This window comes from Fusarium keratoplasticum, chromosome 6, assembly GCF_025433545.1.
Source record: "Fusarium keratoplasticum isolate Fu6.1 chromosome 6, whole genome shotgun sequence".
Classification (NCBI taxonomy): Eukaryota; Fungi; Ascomycota; class Sordariomycetes; order Hypocreales; family Nectriaceae; genus Fusarium; species Fusarium keratoplasticum.
Genome location: NC_070534.1, coordinates 2214871 through 2231487, shown reverse-complemented (window position 1 = coordinate 2231487; position 16617 = coordinate 2214871). Strand labels below are relative to the sequence as shown.

The following is a 16617-nucleotide window of genomic DNA, read 5'->3' as shown; positions in this document are numbered from 1 at the left end:
GTTTCGCGCTCGTCTCTCGTCCTTCGCTTGAAGGATTTCGCATCCCGGCAAGTGCCGCGCGAAGGAACGCATCTGTGACTGTCGAACAAGGGTTCCTCGGTATGATTTTCGTATCTTCTTCTCTCCGCCTTGCATTCGTCATCTCCATTCGGTTTCAGCCGATGAATTCTTTGGTCCTGTACCGGTGCAATGGTTCATCCGCTCGTCAAGCCATCCAGTCCTACAGTAACTCTTTACGGGTGCATCAATATCTTCCAATACAACACGGCTATTACAACTCACAAATTGATCAATTTCACTTGTAATGCTCCTTGCATCCATCAACACTTCCCTAGCATCCTCTCCAACTCCCTCTCCCCCTTCCGCCACTCCTCCTCAACCCTCTCCCTCCTCCCATCCCTAACTTCAAACTCCACCGTGACATTCTCCCTCGGCTTCATCATCAACCCATCGTCAAACCCTCCCTCAACACTCAGATCCGTCCCTTCAGGAACCTTCATGTCCATCGTCCACACCATCTTGGCCATGATCGCCATCAACGCATGCATCGTGTATTGGTCTCCCACACATCGTCTCCGCCCGGCGCCAAAGATCCATGTGCTCTTGCTGTGCTCACCTGTTTGTTTTTCTGGATCTAGGTAGCGTGTCGGGTCAAATGCCGTTGGGTTGGGGTGCACGTCTGGGTTGTGGAGGATGGCAAAGGCGTTGACTATGATGTTCGTGCCGCGTGGGATTAAGTATCCTTTGTATGTGTCGTCTGAGTCTGTGACGTGTGGGAGACCAAGAGGTGCTGAAGGACGCCATCGGAATGTCTGGTACATGGTTAACATGTCTGAATAGCTTCAAGGTCGAAGTACTCACCTCCATCAAGCAAGCCTTGAGGTAGGGCATCTTCCCTACATCCTCGTCCGTTGGCATTCTCCCTTCACAGACGGCTTCCACCTCTTCCCTAGCCTTCTTGAGAACATCTGCATGTCCTGCTAAAGCCACCACAAAATTGGTAACCGCCGCACTCGCAGTGTCAAACGCAGCATCAAGGAGTCCTCCCGCTAGCCACTTGACCTCCCTCTCCGGCATCCCCTCTCCCAGCAATCTCGCCATCACAGGTTCATACTCCCCAACATTCTTATCTCCATCCTTCCGCCTCTGTCGGTTGCTCACGGCTCCCGCCAGCATCTCCCCGTAAAAGGCATCCTGATGCTTGCGCACAAAATAAGCATCCCTCTTCCACTTTGCAAGGAAGATCGGGAGCCACCGTAGCGGCGCTATGAAGTCGACGGGTGGCGTCTTGCCTGGCTCAAGAAGCCCCGTGACGAGCTGTTGTCGGTAAAAGTATGTCCGCAGCAGATCTTGGTTAATATGTGTCTGGCCGCTGAGAACAATAAGCGGCGTACTCAGCGCCCAGACGCGCAGATGCTCGAGGAATTGAGATGGACTGTCACATAGTGCCTTGATACAGCGAGCCTCCACGGCGTTGAGGATGGGCATGATCCCCTCAATGCCCTGCTGACTTAGGAACCACCTCGCAGGCCGTTTCCATCGCTTCAGCAGCCTGTCATTGCGCTGGAACAGATAAATCTGGCCAATGTCTGGCTCAAAGACGTGGTTCAGCGCAATATAGTTGTACGGTCTGCCCGCATATGTGCTGCCCCTGCGGTCATAGAGCTCATGTATGTCGTCAGGGTCGTGAAGTACCACCATGCTCATGGGACCAGCTTTGATCCCCAGTATTGGACCATAGCTCTGTGCCCACTTGGCAAAAGTGACACAAGGCTTTGAGAGCGGTACGTCGAGGATGTTGCCAAGGAAAGGCGTCGTTGGTGGTCCTGGGGGGAAGTCCTTGGGACGACGGGTTGCCAAGTAGGCTTGAAGCAACGAGGCAGATACCAGAACGAGGACAATGGCCAGCAGTACTGGTAAAGACAAGGGGTTGAATTGAGAAAGGGGTATCGCGTGGGCATGAGGGAGCTTGTCCGAGAAGTAATGTGTAGTCATGGCTGCACCGTCAATGTCAACCTTACCATAACAATAAATGTGAAGACTCAGGGTTAATGGTGAGGAAACTCAATATCTGGTTGTTTGATTGCCGAGTAAAGCAAGAATTGGTCAACAGCTAAATAGCATTACGAAAACCAACATCATAGCCATATCGTCCGTCTATTTAATACTTCCCAGCCCTACCACTATCCACACAGTTCGGCTCCCGACACCTGCGCCATCCACATATAGCCCCCATTTCTGCTGCGATACGTTCGGCAGTTCTTCGAGATGCCGCCTTCAGAGGCTGACAGAGGCTTCTATATACGGCTCATGGATTGAAAGGGCAGTCATGATGCATGCATGCTTGAGCGTCACGCGTTGTGTAACAGCCAAGCCATGTCGATCCACTTTGAAAGAGATAATTCCGGTACTCTGGATAGACAATCATGCTCTTTAAACGTTCTCGTCAAAAACCTCGTAGTGTCTCTCTGCATTTGTACGAAACAGTAGTGGATTCAAACCGACATGTCCTGCTCAGCCTGTCAAGTCGTCACCAAAACTCTACCGTCAGCCCTGACATAGACTCGAAGGCAATACAGGCCTAGGATACAAGACAGAGTGGCCAGCCTAAGCAAACGGGGCGCATCACGAGGCAGTAATCACCGAACAGGCCTCACCGCACTTCGGCGTGCGAACCCCAGGGTGTCATGGCGGCATCCGTACTGTCGAATACGAAGCCTCGCTGCTAGGAACCTTTGACAGAAGGCATTCTCCGGCCAATCCCCCGTGTAGAAGGGTTTCACTGGTGTTGTGTGTGGTGCATGATATAGGACGTCATAGAAGTTTGGGTAGGCTTCTCACCTTGGTCTGCATCTTCTACTCTCCTTTGTGCTTATAGGCTTCTACTTGAAGTGTTGCTATTATTAGGTTGTCTATCATAAAAGTGCGAATGCCCTCATCCCCGTCATGACTCTCATGTAGACTATTTTAAGCACACAACCTCACTGCCAAAAGCAGAAATGTCTCGGCTCATCATTGGCCAGAAGCTCCTCAACACGAAACATCAGAAGCAAGTTCCTGCAGTGCACTTCTTCATAGCAAAACGACAAAATTTCAGTGTAGGGAGTGGACGGCCGTAGCCATTACCTCCACATTATCTTGATCTCTCTCTCTTTTCACTCTCTACTCCGCGTGTTCGTCCTGGCCCCATCATGGGTCTTTACTGGTGTCCTCCCTCTCACCGTGAGCAAAATATAATCACAAGAAGAAAAGAGCCATTACATACAAGGCCCTAGGACGCGCCGGTCCGCAAAAGCCATTGTTTCATCAGAGCAGAAAAACAAATAAACACAAAGAGATGCTATATAATCAGAAAAAAAGGGGCCGTCGGTGAGGAACAAGAGCAGGACGGACATGAAGAGACGAGACCACAATCATAGCCAGTACAGAGCGCAGCCAGCAATGAGGATTGCGAAGGCGCTGGCACCGTTCCTCGAGCCAGCGTTGGAGCCCTTGCCCGAGTCGGAGCTAGAGCTTTCCGAGCTGGAGCTGGAGCTGGAGCTACCACACTCCTGGTTGAAGCTGCTCGTATCACAGTTGGTGGTGTCAGCAGGCGTGTCGCTGCTCGAGTCGTCGCTCGAGTCGCTGCCTGAGCTGCTGCCAGAACCACCAGAGCTGGAGCCGGAACCAGATCCAGAGCTAGAGCCAGAGTCCTTGGAGCTATCCTTGTCCTCGCTGTGCTCGTTGGCAGGAGCTCCGCTGCTACCACCGGGAATGGTGGCAGGCTCGTTGTCGTCGTCATCCTCGTCCTTGTCCTTGTCTTTATCCTTATCCTTGTCATCATCCTTATCCTTATCCTCATCTTTGTCCTTGTCCTCCTCCTTGGGCTTGGTCACCTTCTTCTTGCCCTTGTCCATGTCGGTACCGGTAGCCTGGAGAGAAGCAATGATGTGGTCCTTGTCACCATCGACAATGGTGTCGTTGGTGCCGCGAACATTGTTGTACCAGTAACTCTTGCCCTTGTTAGTGCCGGGCGCGGTGGGAGAGTTGAAGCACTCAATCTCGACATCGGAGAAGGTGGCATAGAAGTATCCGTTGTTCTGGATATCGGGAGCCTCCCAGTCAATGGTACCACCAGCCCAGGCCCTCGTACCCTCGGCGTTCGTCTCCTTGCCGCCAGGCCAGAGGGAGAGCTGCACACGGGAGGGAGTCTGGGGGAACTCAAAGTTCTGCGAGGTCGCGTTCCAGGTCTCCTTCTTCTCCTTGGTGCGGCCGAGCTTGCCATCGATGTACCACTCAATCTTTTCGGGAGTCCAGCGGATCTCGTACTCATGGAAGTTCTCAAAGGTGTCAGACAGGGTGATGTTCTCCGAGTTCTCGTCTATCACATGTGTTGTCAGCATTGACCGGTGTGGCGGTTAGGGGTATCACGTGAACACCCGACGCCGGGTGACGTGAGAGTGCAACGCAGTGCGACGGCGGACAACTTACAGTTGGTAATGCCCTGGAAGTAATAGTTGGTCTGGGCAGTCTCGAGGTCGACACCGACAAATTCGTAGTCGATCTCATCCTTTACGTCAGAGAACAGGATAAAGGCAGTAACGACACCACGACCGCGGCTGGTCTTGAAGCGAGCCTTGACATTGCCGTACCACATGTAGACGGTGGAGGACAGGAGAGTGCCGACACTGTCCTTGGGCATGGTGAGGAGCACATTGTCCTTGAAGATTGCGGGCTCGCCCTGGGCAACCCAGTCGCTCTTGGAGGAGTCACCGAGGTACTTGCTGATGTCGGTGATGCGATCAAGCGAGTTCATCTTCATCGTGCGGTCCTCGCAGACGGGGGCGGGAACGCAAGAGTCGAGGGAGAAGGACATGGTAGGGTCACAACCACCGAGGCAGTATGCGCCAACACCGCATTCACCATAGGCTAGAGAATTGTCAGAAATGCGAGCCATTAAATGGTAGAGAAAGGAGTCGTACTGGAGCAGCAAGGAGATTCCTTGGGACACTTGCTGTTGGCGGTGCACTTGACGGTTTGAGCGCTGACCGAAGCGGCGCCCAAGAGGGCAGCCACAGCAAGAGATCGCAACATTATGAATATTGTCGAGTAAAACGGAGAGTAGCGATGCAGGCGAGTATGCTGTTGCGAAAAAGCACCTCGAGTCGGTATCAAGCGACAAGAGGTTCGCAATCAAATATTAAGAGATATGGCAGGTCGAATGCGAGGTAACGACTGCCGCGAAAGAGAAAATTGAGGAGGAATTATCCAGCAAAAGCAAAAGCAAAATTTAACAATCAAATCAACCCAGCAAAACGAACGACTCTGGTTGTTGTTGATTAGGTGCAGTGGCCGTTATTAGGGGAGGAGCTTGGCTGTTGTGCTTGGCCGATATCAAGCGAGCAGAGGTGAAAAACAGGCGTTGGAATGCGGGCCGCGATACAGTTTGCGCGTCTCTTTCCAAAATGTCTTCTTTCAACGCTCCCTAGGCTGTCTGTCGATCTCGTCGAACTTTCTTCCTAGCGAGAGTAAAACTGAAGATGCGTGGTGGTGGTGCTGCTGCTGCTGCGCTGCACTTCCGCTGCGCTTCGGATCGGGCGATCGGGGGTGTGTTGGTTTGCGGGATCGGTTTTGTGTGACGAGGTGAGCGAATGGACGTTTGATAGAATAAGCGCCGCCGATATCTCCCTTCCGTTAAAGGAAACAGAGAATAAAGGAGGGCAAATAAGAACAACAAAAAACACCACAAAAAACGAAGGATTAAGGAAACACCAAAAGTTGGTTCCCAGAAACGACTGTCGGGTGATGAAGGAATCAAGAAGACGGACAAGTCCCAAGCCAGGGAAGGAGTTTACCTAGTTCCAGACAAGAAATGGAAGCAAGCCCAAAAAGGCAGCCCCTCAAAACCTGCATCCATGACATTGGATGGCACGGACGGAGGGCGGGCCTCTTGTGCCGGGGATCCGCTCCCATGCTCGCTCGCTCGACTCCAGACGAAGCAAGACAATAACGCGCACACGAGATTCCCAGTCCAAGCTCCCCCCTCCAGCCAATCCAGTCTCCCCCTCCAGCAGCTCGCCCATCATCACCAGGCCTCGGTACCCCGGCTGGCCCCTGATTTGGTGGGTGACAACCCTACCTGAGTGGGCAACGGCCTCGTTTAAGGCGGAGCCAGGCCTTCAATGGCACTCTCCTGGCGCGAGAGATAATTAACCAACAGAGCCAGCCCGGCCCACCTGTTTGCCTTGTCCGCTCCCTTTTGACGTCCAGTCTCGTGCCCAGTTTTTAGCCCGAGGATCATCAAACACAGGGAGGACTCTCGACAAGATCATCACCATGACTCGATCCAGGAGTTGACACACTGTCGGAGAAGGGGAAGAGGCCAGGCAAGGGGAAGCTTGGCTGTCGTGTGTTGGTGCGCATAGCCGAAATGGCACCAAGGCACACTCGACTCAGCGACAATGAATGATCTCCGATGGAGTCGATGCCAATCAATGCCAATGCAACGCCGAGACTGATACGGAGCAGACACATGACCGCGTCTTGAATTGCTTCCCCCTCATTCGCCCTCGTACGGGCCAGCAAAGATATCCACAGACAATTCACAGCACAGCTTGTTTAGCCCTTATCTTTATGCAAAGAACCGAAAACACTTGCTTACGATAACCCATCTCTCCTGGGCTGTCCTGTCTGTCACCTGACGTGATGACCTCTCTGCCCTGGTTAGCTCTGTTCCAGCTCTCGTCACAATGCCTTGCCTCAGCTTCAGGCTACCATAGATTCATCAATCCCTGCCCATAAGCTCCAATATCATACCACCCAATCCCATCCCAATAACTTAAGCGTGCACTTAAGGCACACAGCCAGTAGCAAACAATGCCATGTCGTTGGCGTCTGACAAGTTTCCATATGCCTTCGACGCCATCATGCATCGCCGTTGTCACCGCTACCCCTCAGAGCAGTCAATCACTCTTGTCGCACAAAGCATCACGCAAGCCTCGACGCCACAATGGCACACGACAGCCCAATGCCACTCTGAGGGAGACATCCTGGTCGAGGCGTTCTACAGTACTTCACCCACCAAAGGTACCAAGCCAGGCCAGAGTCGTAGTCGCCTATACCAAACTAGGCCAAGAAGCTCACCTTCAAGCTTCAGTCATGCTCAAGCCAGCCGTGTAATTACATCCTCATGTCGCATTAGAAAACGATACAGGGTTCCGGCGACTTTCCTTCCGTCAAAATCTGACCGCCATCTCTCATTTGATCCATTCATTCCTGTCACCCAAAGTTACCCCGAAAGCCAATCTGAGTGTCTCATTGTATGCACATCTCGCTCGGTGCATGCAACCAGGGTTGAGTGTGGCTGACGAGGAACACCATGGCCGAGTACCATTGTCTGTACCTAGCCATCCCTGGTCTACGTCCCCATCAAAGTCATTGTCCGACACTCGAGACTTGTCTCCAAAGTACCCTACCCGCCCCCCAAGGGAGACACTTATAGCAGTCGACAGCCCTTCAATAATGTCGCAAACTCATCACAGCCAAGGCCAATACAGGTGCTTCAGGTGCAAGGAAACAACTCCAGGCGTTGGGGTATAAGTATAACCAATCCTAAATCGAGCAATCTCGTCCTTCCTCCGCCTGAGAGTGAAGAAAGGGGAGAAAGAAGCGAAAAATGAGAAAGCCATCATAACGCTCCAGGTTCCGTCTTGCAACGGTTCATCCATCCCATCCCTCCGCGTCTTGCTGCTCCATTATCTCAACTCGAGGGTCCCAAGAAGCATCCGTCAAACCATACGGCCTCCAAAGGGACCGTCCCAACCCGATCCAGCAGCAATTTATTCCCCCGAGTGCCGTTCCATCTCCATATTTCCCGTCCAGATTCCAGCAGCCATCAAAAGCCGCCAGTACCAAGTGTTGCTACAACGAGTGTTCCATTTCCCATCCCCTCACGCCGTACAACAAATCCATCAAATCCTGCTCCCCTTCCGTGTCCGGTCCCAAAGGGTGTAGCAAGGCCAGTTGAAATCCGCCATTTCTCGTCGTTAAACAATAAGAAAAAAAAAGGTACGAGTAACCATTAAACAAGTTCAGTAAAATCTGCGAAGCGAACGCCGCCGCTGAAGCTTTCCGTATTTTTTGTGCTTTTCATCTTTCCCCCTAATGCCATGAGTCTTGAATCAGAAGAGCCGAGCCTGGTGGCATCTCCTGGCCGGTTGTGACAGATCACAGCCCGGCCGCGTTGGTACGAACGCTTCGTGAGGAGACCAGTCTACCAATTGCAGTGGTTGACTTATCCTATCTCCCCTTTGAATTGGCAAAGAGATCTGTCAGGGGGTTAGTCTGACTTGCTTGCGCAAATGGTCGCCCCTTAGCGGCCGAGCTTCGTGACCATACCCGGGAAATGCTCTTTGGCGTACTGCTCGCAGGCCTAAGTCGGTGGTTAACACGGCGCACGTCCTTGTCAAAGTAACTTGTTATGGAGCTCGTACCTTGGCAGGTTTGCCGACTTTCTGACCAATCACCTTCCATTTATTATTTTCGTACTCTTTAATGGCGTTCAACAACGCTTGACTCTGATGAGGGGGAGGTCAGCTTGGTTGGTCAGTGTGCAGGGCGAACCGTGGTTACCTCGTCCTCAGCAAACTCGGCATAATGCATGTCCTAGACCCAGTTAGATATTTGAGCTCAGACGATGTGATCCTGATCGGGAGACATACCTTGTACCAGTGCTTCTTCACAGAGCCTTCTGTTCTCGTAGGGAAAGTCTACCAATTATGCTTTAGCCTGCAATTCGTACCCTCGGTTCGCACAGTAAAGACCTACCTTCGCGATCTCTGCCCAACTGTTTCCCGCATCTCGCATCTGCTTAAGCCGCAACTCCTCTCCAGGTGTCCAGGGAGTATTGGTTCTGCTCTTCTTAGCTGGCGGAGGCGCGACTGGAGCTGCATTCGCATCGTCTGTGGGGGCTTGGGGCTGGGGAGCCGCCTGAGGAGCCACCTGGGGAGCAGGAGGCGCGGGCGCGGGCGGTTGAACTTGCGAGGGGGTGACGGGCGCGGGCGGCGCATTCGTGACCGGAGGCGGGGCAGCCGTAGGCGCGGGTCGCTTTCGCTGGCGACCAGGCTGGGTAGGAGTCGGGGTAGGAGCCTGCTGAGGCGGCGGGGGACCGTTGGGCGGTTGTTGAGGAACGTTCATGGGAGGTTGAACGGGGGCAGGATGATGTTGCTGCGGCGGAGGCGCCATGTTTGGCTGAGGAGCGCCGTAGGCAAACTCCATGCGCTCGTTCCGGCGGGACATGTCCTGCTGGTACGACGGATGAGGATTACTATGAAGGCACGCTGGTTAGTGGTGTTGCTTCTCCTCGGAGGAAATCGCCGTGGTCATAATTTGGCATGGCGATGGCCAACAAAAGAACAAGCATCCCGAGTCACTCCAGGAACGAGGACAAGTAGCCCAGTTAATGCGAGCACATCGATAGCCGGGGGGTATAAACCAGAGAAGAGAGGCGGTGATACGCAGCTTGCAGACGTCCCCCCAGGGCGATGCCAACATGAGAATACCCCGTAGCATAGCCGAGACTGCGCCGTGTAGCAAAAGCCATGCCCGAGGTCATGCTCGGCGATGTACAGGAAACATGAGGACCAAGGGGTGTACTCACTGGATTTCATTGGGTTGATGAGTGTTGGAATTGGAGTAGACATAATCTGGCATAGGGCCAACCTGCCACTGCTGCATGTTCTAAATACGATGACGAGATCAGCATCAAGATCCACAAGAGTGTTCGATTGAAGGGGACGAAAGATGATGAACCAGGACCGGGCGACGAGAGACCGACACAACCGCAGGTACAGCTGTTGGAGTCAAGTCATGATGGTCACCAGGAGCCAGAATGACTGGTCAGTCATATGCAAGCGTGGGTCTGCAACACGCGCAACCTGTGTGGTGACGCGACCAGGGTCTTGAGGCTTGAGCTGTGCTCTCAATCCCGCGATACAGCCATGGCCCGCAAGTCACTCGCAATGCGACGGGTCGTCATGAAAAATGTTTCTTGCTCCTTCTGGCATGAGAGGCGTTGAACTCATCAGGAATCATGACGGGCCAGGTCTCTCTTTCACACATGACGCGACCGCGTCAAAACGCGAAAAGAAGCAATCAAGAAACGAACCAGACATCGCGTCATTGAAGAGGAGTGAAAACTGTACTTACGGGCAAATTTTTGAAATAGTCCGAGGGAAAATAAAGACAGGTGCCAAGGCGTGAACTGTTTGACAACAACCGGGGCAAGTGACGCACACCGGATTGCTAGGACAAGACAGATACACGAGTAGAGGGTGTTCGCGTGTTTGAGAAGTTCTCTGCCAGATGGGAACTAGTGATGTGTGGGCGAGGGCAGGGTCGAAATCTGGTTGGTAAGAGGGACGTGGTGTGGTGGAAGGCTGCCCGGGTTTTGTGTCCGCGCAAGTGTCAACAGCTTGTTACCGCGATGCTCTTGAAAAAAAGTGTGATTAATCTTCTGCGAAGGGTGCGCTTGTTTCGTTGGGGTTAGTACAGTTCAAAGATTGGTGAAAATTGAACCTTCCACAGGTTTCGGCACAATGCATGGCTGGGAAGAGAGTGTTTGCAACGGGCGCGGTCAGATGCCGTGCTGCTTCCACGCGCCGAGGTGAAATGGGGAACCAGACCGAAGCCCCAGTTCTTTCTGGTGGTTGGGATGAGTCTGGGCTGGGGCTGATGCAATGGCCAAGTCAAGTTTGAAGCCGAAGCTCAAATGTACATTATGAAGGTGAAGCGCAGGTGTGTGAGGGTGTTGTGTGTACATCAAAGGCCGATGGGGTGCGGGTAAGAGTCGCGGGTGAAAGAGCAAAGGGCATATTCATGTGGTTGGGTGACCAGACTAAGCCCCGGTGAAGCTCACCCGGAGCTCAACTCGGCATCAACGGAAGACACGACGCGCAAAAAAAACGTGTGCAAATGAGAATGGGCATGGTTTGAAGACGCGGTAATAGCCAAGGGCGATGTTTACAATGACAAATGTAGAATCAAGGCTTACCTGGGACACAAAAGGCCACAGGGGAATGCGACAAGCACGCCTGTTCTGGCGGCGATGGTGACGACAGTAGGTGTCGTGACCCAGAACTGGATGGAGTTTTGGTTGCAGAGGCAACAGGTGCAGCAACGAGCAGGGCAAGATGCAGTGGATCCGCCGAGCGAGGATGAAGCTTGAGGTTTCGGGCAACGTGTAAAGGGAAGTACAATCGATACCTCGCATCCGTCGGTAGGATCGAGGATGAAGGTGGACAGGCAAAAAGAGGCCTGGGAGAGCGACGATGGACGGTACCTCGAGGCAAAGTAACTCGGGCAGGACCTGGGAAGTCGCTGGGACCTGGGGGAGGGGAAGGTGGTCGATGTTTTGGACTGGCTCGCCCTTTTTTTTGGTGGAAAGGGGAGAAATGGGGGAATGGATTTTTGGGCACAGCGCGACTGAAGGCTACTGACCCTTGGGAAAAGTGGGGCTGCGGTGATTCGAGGCGGTGGGGCATACTGTCTTGTGAGATATCGACACTGTGCCATCAGGCAGTTTTTGGGAGCGGCAGACAGTGCTTCTATGACTCAGCGGGTCCGCTTCCTGCACGGGCCTTGATGCAATCCTGCGCCCTGGGAAACAACTTCGACCAAGAGAAAACAAGTACTGGCAGGTACGTGCCCTTCGTACCTGCTGTACCCCGTCACGTTCTCACCTCTGTTTGGCTTACGCGCGTCTACCCCCGCCTTGCAAATTCCCAAGCCACTATGGGGTCAAGTCAAGCCTCAAAAAGGTTGTTTGTTTGTTTCGTGAGAGGGCGCTTGTTTGACTGATTATCCGAGTAGTAATATGGCCAGCGTCGCTTCCAGTTTGTTTGTTTGTCGTGGAATATTCGCCGGGAGAGTTATGTGAGGCCTCTCGGTTTGATGAGCCCGGCTACTGTTGAATCAGCGGCTTCCGCCACTTCCACCGGAGCGGGATGGGTTCACCGTTCGCTGACTGGCTGACTGGCTGACAGGTGCTGCAAAATCATCATGATTCTCAGTAGATTGGCTGCCCGATCAGGCGAGATTTGCCAGTCAGACAGCAGCGAATAGTTGATACTCGGGTTCAGTGTCTAGGGTACGTGCCGGGGTTCATGCGATTCCATGCTGAAGCAGCTCGTGACCCGTGATCTATTCGGACTGCTCCTTACTACCGGTTGGCATCTCAATGAAGAGCCGCAAAACTTGAATGAATTTATTCAGCGGTTTTATCTCTTATCTCATCAAGACACCTCTCGCGTCATCCATGGCGCGAATCGTCTCGCATCACCTGCTCCAGCAGTTGGCTGATAGCCTATCGCGAGTGGCTCACATGTGTTCGGTTGTCAACGAATGGCAAGTGATGATCCCCGCTCGGCTCTCGATGAGCCTCTGCGTTTTCCAGTCACGTACAATCGGCACATTTGGCCATCCAGATGTCGTCCCTTTTAGCCTGTAGATGCCCGGTACGTGCCTCCAAGAGACGGACCAGGCTCAGAGCCGCATCTCGCAGGAGAATGGATCTGCCCGGATTCTCCACCCAGCGTCCCAGTCGGCGAGGGAGGAGGGTACAACGGGTACCCGGCAATCTGGACGCGTCTCGAGCTAAGATCGTGACATTCAACTCGTGTACCTCTCAAGTCTCTCCCTCCTCGGGACTGGGGCCGACACTCCCAACTTCCATGCGACGTCGATGGCATTCTGCATTGAATTCTGATACTTCTGAGCTTGTGTTCCTGCATTTGCGGCTCAATTAATTGAAAGTGGTCGATTACTCAGTCGTTTATTTCCCCAAATGACCAGCCATCCCCGCACACGCCAAATCCTCCTTTCCTCTTCATTCACCCTTAAGCCATATCTTGTTCAATCTTGCTATGTTTGCCAATTCAACCTCACCAACAATATTCGCAACAGATTATTTCACGTTCGGCCATTATACCGTCAATACTTCCTCGCATAAACTATAATCAGTGTCATCTGGCATAAATGTTGGGAGAAAATATCTTCACCTGCCATCGTCCAGCACGTGTCTAGGGTAACTTCAGCCTCCGAGTGCCCATTGTCAGAAATCATTTTCAAAAGCAAGGCAGCTGTCAACCCTAACTCAAGATGCTTTAGGACAAGGCCAACATGGCCGACTTTGACTGCTATGGCGATCCGGCATCCAGCTCCCTCGTCTCCTCCACCTTCTCTCGCCGGAGTGCCAATCCCCGCTTCGAAACACGCTTGCCATCCACATGGCCTGATGTCCCACGCCGACATGCGCAGAAGCACGGGGCACTCTCCATCGAAACATAACAAACCCACATGCCTTAATATATCGGGGAAATAGATTCCGAGCACCAGAGCATCAGGCTCACCTATACGAGGAGATTGTAAGCCCGATACGAAGACCTCGAGACCTCGACCGCTCTACGTCGGCCCTTATGCCACTTCCAACAAGCTGCAAGTTTCGAAACTCGTCGACCCCGTGAGCAGTGGGATGAAACCACCCTGGTCGCAGAACTGGCTGCCAATTGGGACGACTACAACCTCTTTGCTGCCATAGGGCCAAGCGATGCGACCCTGCCGGTAGTATAACGATGGGTACGGGGACTTAAGGCTGGGCTTGAAGAATCTCAAACAACTCAATGGTGTTTCATGCCATCACGGAAGCGGCTATCGCAGAGTATCCATTGGAACATCGGCCCTGCGCATTGTTGACTACGGTTTCCCGAGCGAGTGAAACACAGATTGACGAACCAGACCCGGGTAGACTCGATGCCGGAGCATGCAGTATGGATAGAGGGTTACAAGCCCTCGGCATGACAGTCACCACCACACAACACAACGGCGAGGCCGAGGCTGTCAGTTGGCCAGCCACTCCGCAGTTGTCAACAAACAACTCCTTCGCTAAGCCAACTTTTGAAAGCTGTCAGTTTCAACTGCAGGCCGTCGCGCCCAAGAGACTCCTGAAACACCACGGGTTACTCTGAGGGGTAGATCACCAACTTTGCAAACACTCACCATGGCGTCTTATAGCCCTCCTTCCAAGTAGTTCAGATGAACTACTACTTGAAGCTCGAAGCAAAGTTACAGAAACATCTACATTGAAACTGTGGTGCCTCCAAACATTTCCCCAGCCTCGGCATCTCATCTAGCAGTTTCAGATCTGTTCACGTTTGATCGCTGCTTCAGACCTCACACAGGAACTACAGCTATCCGGATTCACTGCGCCTCCTGTCACGTTCGGCACAGCCGCATCCGAGTTTCGGAAATCCCGCCACCCGAAGGTCGACGGTGTGTTTCTCCCCAACGTCGCCGTGTAAGACCTCCGTGTCAGAAACTTGAGGGCATTCAGACTTTTGCTTGGCGCCACAGCACAGCACTTCTGAGGGCGGCCGACCCAGGTGCAGCTAGTGCATCTTAACAGGAGCTATATGCATGGGTTGCAAGACGAAGATCTCTAGCAAGGGGATATCAAGCTACATCAACACCTCGTTACATGGTCCCCTTCACCGCTGTACGGCCGCTGTCCATCCCTTGCCATCGTAGTGTTTTCGCCAGCCGGGGCTCTAAGAATAGACAGGACAGGACAGATGAGTGCCCGGGTTTACGAATCACGTCGCCATCGAATCAAGAACCGTCAGGTGCCGGACAGAAGGCGTCTCGTCTCGCTTCGGCGCCAGCGTTTCCTGTTTCTCCGTCTCTCGCCTCTGGGGGGAATATGTTTCCATGGTCGATAGCACAAGCTCTTCCCCTGACCATGCACGGCACATCCTCCACTTCTCCTTGACCGTGCCGCGGACCAGCAACCCCAAAGGGGATCCAGTCGAAGCTGAGAGTGGACATGTCGATGGAGCAAGACATCGTATCCCAAGGTTTGGCGAGAAGACGTCCCCAGAGCCAAGGCTGGCTGGACTGGCCTTTTGGCTAGAAGAGACGTTGGCACCCACCTAATCAGTACAAGGGCCCCACGGCTTGCAGAACGGTCTTGTCTTTGGACTGATCCCTGATACTGAGGTGAAATTACGCCAGTGCGTTAGTGGGTTTCAAGGGGGGATCCCTGACCCTGGGGGGCACAGCGGAAGCTAAGGAAGCGGCGAAAGGTTAGTTAGCAGTTGGAGTGGGCCGGGTGTTGTATGCGAAACAGACGGACAGTTGAGAGAGAGACGGGATGAAAAAGTTGAAGAGGTTGCCAATTAGAGGGTAATTATAATGAATGGCTTGACGGGCGAGGATGGGACGAGGAAAAGGGGTGGTTGAGGGATAGACACAAAGCTGAGCCTCAACTCGTGACTCCCTCTCACGACATTAGAGATGATAGAGGCGCAAGCAAACCGTATTGAAATTAGACGGGCGCCTGTTGTCCCGCAGCAGTTCTGAATGGAGGCATCTGGTATGTGCGCATCATCACAAGTGCGCGTGTCGTTTGGACGGCATATCTTGCGCCCACCTATCACGAAGAGCCCTGGACGACAAGGTTACCCGCCCAGCACCAACATACAAGACCCGTCTCAGCCGAGCCGAGGAAACAAGTCGACGAAGGAAGCACTGTTTCGATGGAACCACCTCAAACCAAACAGTTGGGTCCTGGTTCATGGAGGGGGGACCCTTTCATCCCTTGATGCTACTGTGCTGTGTGTGCCTTTCTCACATCAACTCGCAAGCGGCTGCGACGCTGAATTCCTGCTGCGATGCTCCAGAGAAACTAGCAACCTTGGATCGCGTTTATCTCCAACGCCCGGGCCCAAATAGGCTCATGAACTACTGTAGGTACGAGCCCGTCGGGGTGGCTTAGGGGAGTCACGGTCCTCAAGAGGATCCTTGAGGCGGCGCGATGGACGGGTGCCCCGTTTCTTGCTGATGTGCCTACTAAACCACGAGGTGCGAACCCAAAAGGCTATCCGATAGCGAGCACCCCTTGCCAGCCAAGAGACGCTCGTTGGGTGCAAGTTGTTATTGTTGTTGTTGTGCTGTGCTTTGTTGTGCGTACATACAGCAACAGCAAGGCTAACATTATAGCACATATTACCGCGCGAGCGAGCGCGTACCTGAAGCTGAGGTGGGTGCAACACAACCACCCCCGCCCGTCAAAGAGGGCGGCTGTCAGGAACAGGAACAGGAACAGGAACAGGAACAGGAACAGGAACAAGAACCGGGGGGTGTGAGAGTGAGGTAGAGTTCCTAATGCAGATGACGGAACGGAGAAGAGAGAACCCTGGAGAACTTCTGGCACGATGGTCCAACGGCTGACGGTAGCCCCCTCTCTTGTGAGATCGGATGCCAAGGAAAGGAGACAGAAAGAGCCTCGCACAGCACAGGCCTGTCTGTCGATTCGAGTTGATGGTTCAGTTCTGTCTGACTCTCTCTCCAGTTGTCTGCTGTACGAGGTGGTAATGGGGGACCAGGGGTGGGACGAAACTTTGATTGAGGCGGGACGCTACGAGCGGTGGTGACCGTTTTGCCGGGCAAGGGTTGTCGAGGAACAAATCTGGGCCCTACTTTGAAAAAGAACGATGGCGTTGGAGGGGATGGACGGCGGGATGGGGCGTGTTTGCGGTTGCGGTGGATGGTTCGCTTCAGATTCCTGTTTGGATAGATCTCACCGGG

The 16617-nt window shown here is 53.3% G+C and overlaps 3 protein-coding genes across 3 annotated transcripts; all 3 read right to left on the bottom strand.

Moving 5' to 3' along the window:
- Positions 1-320: 320 nt before the first annotated feature.
- NCS57_00867800 (uncharacterized protein) lies at positions 321-1995 on the bottom strand (the record flags this gene model as incomplete). Its single annotated transcript, XM_053058487.1, has 2 exons — positions 321-812; positions 862-1995. The coding sequence occupies 2 exons, from the start codon at positions 1993-1995 to the stop codon at positions 321-323; spliced, it is 1626 nt and encodes a 541-aa protein (XP_052912318.1).
- Positions 1996-3413: 1418 nt separating this feature from the next.
- On the bottom strand, positions 3414-5073 carry NCS57_00867700 (Glycosidase; the record flags this gene model as incomplete). The annotated part of the gene is made up of 3 exons (XM_053058486.1): positions 3414-4360; positions 4471-4908; positions 4962-5073. The coding sequence occupies 3 exons, from the start codon at positions 5071-5073 to the stop codon at positions 3414-3416; spliced, it is 1497 nt and encodes a 498-aa protein (XP_052912317.1).
- A 3204-nt stretch (positions 5074-8277) lies between these two features.
- Positions 8278-9714, bottom strand: NCS57_00867600 (uncharacterized protein; the record flags this gene model as incomplete). The annotated part of the gene is made up of 7 exons (XM_053058485.1): positions 8278-8306; positions 8377-8410; positions 8472-8555; positions 8611-8643; positions 8700-8747; positions 8806-9304; positions 9638-9714. The coding sequence occupies 7 exons, from the start codon at positions 9712-9714 to the stop codon at positions 8278-8280; spliced, it is 804 nt and encodes a 267-aa protein (XP_052912316.1).
- Positions 9715-16617: the final 6903 nt, after the last annotated feature.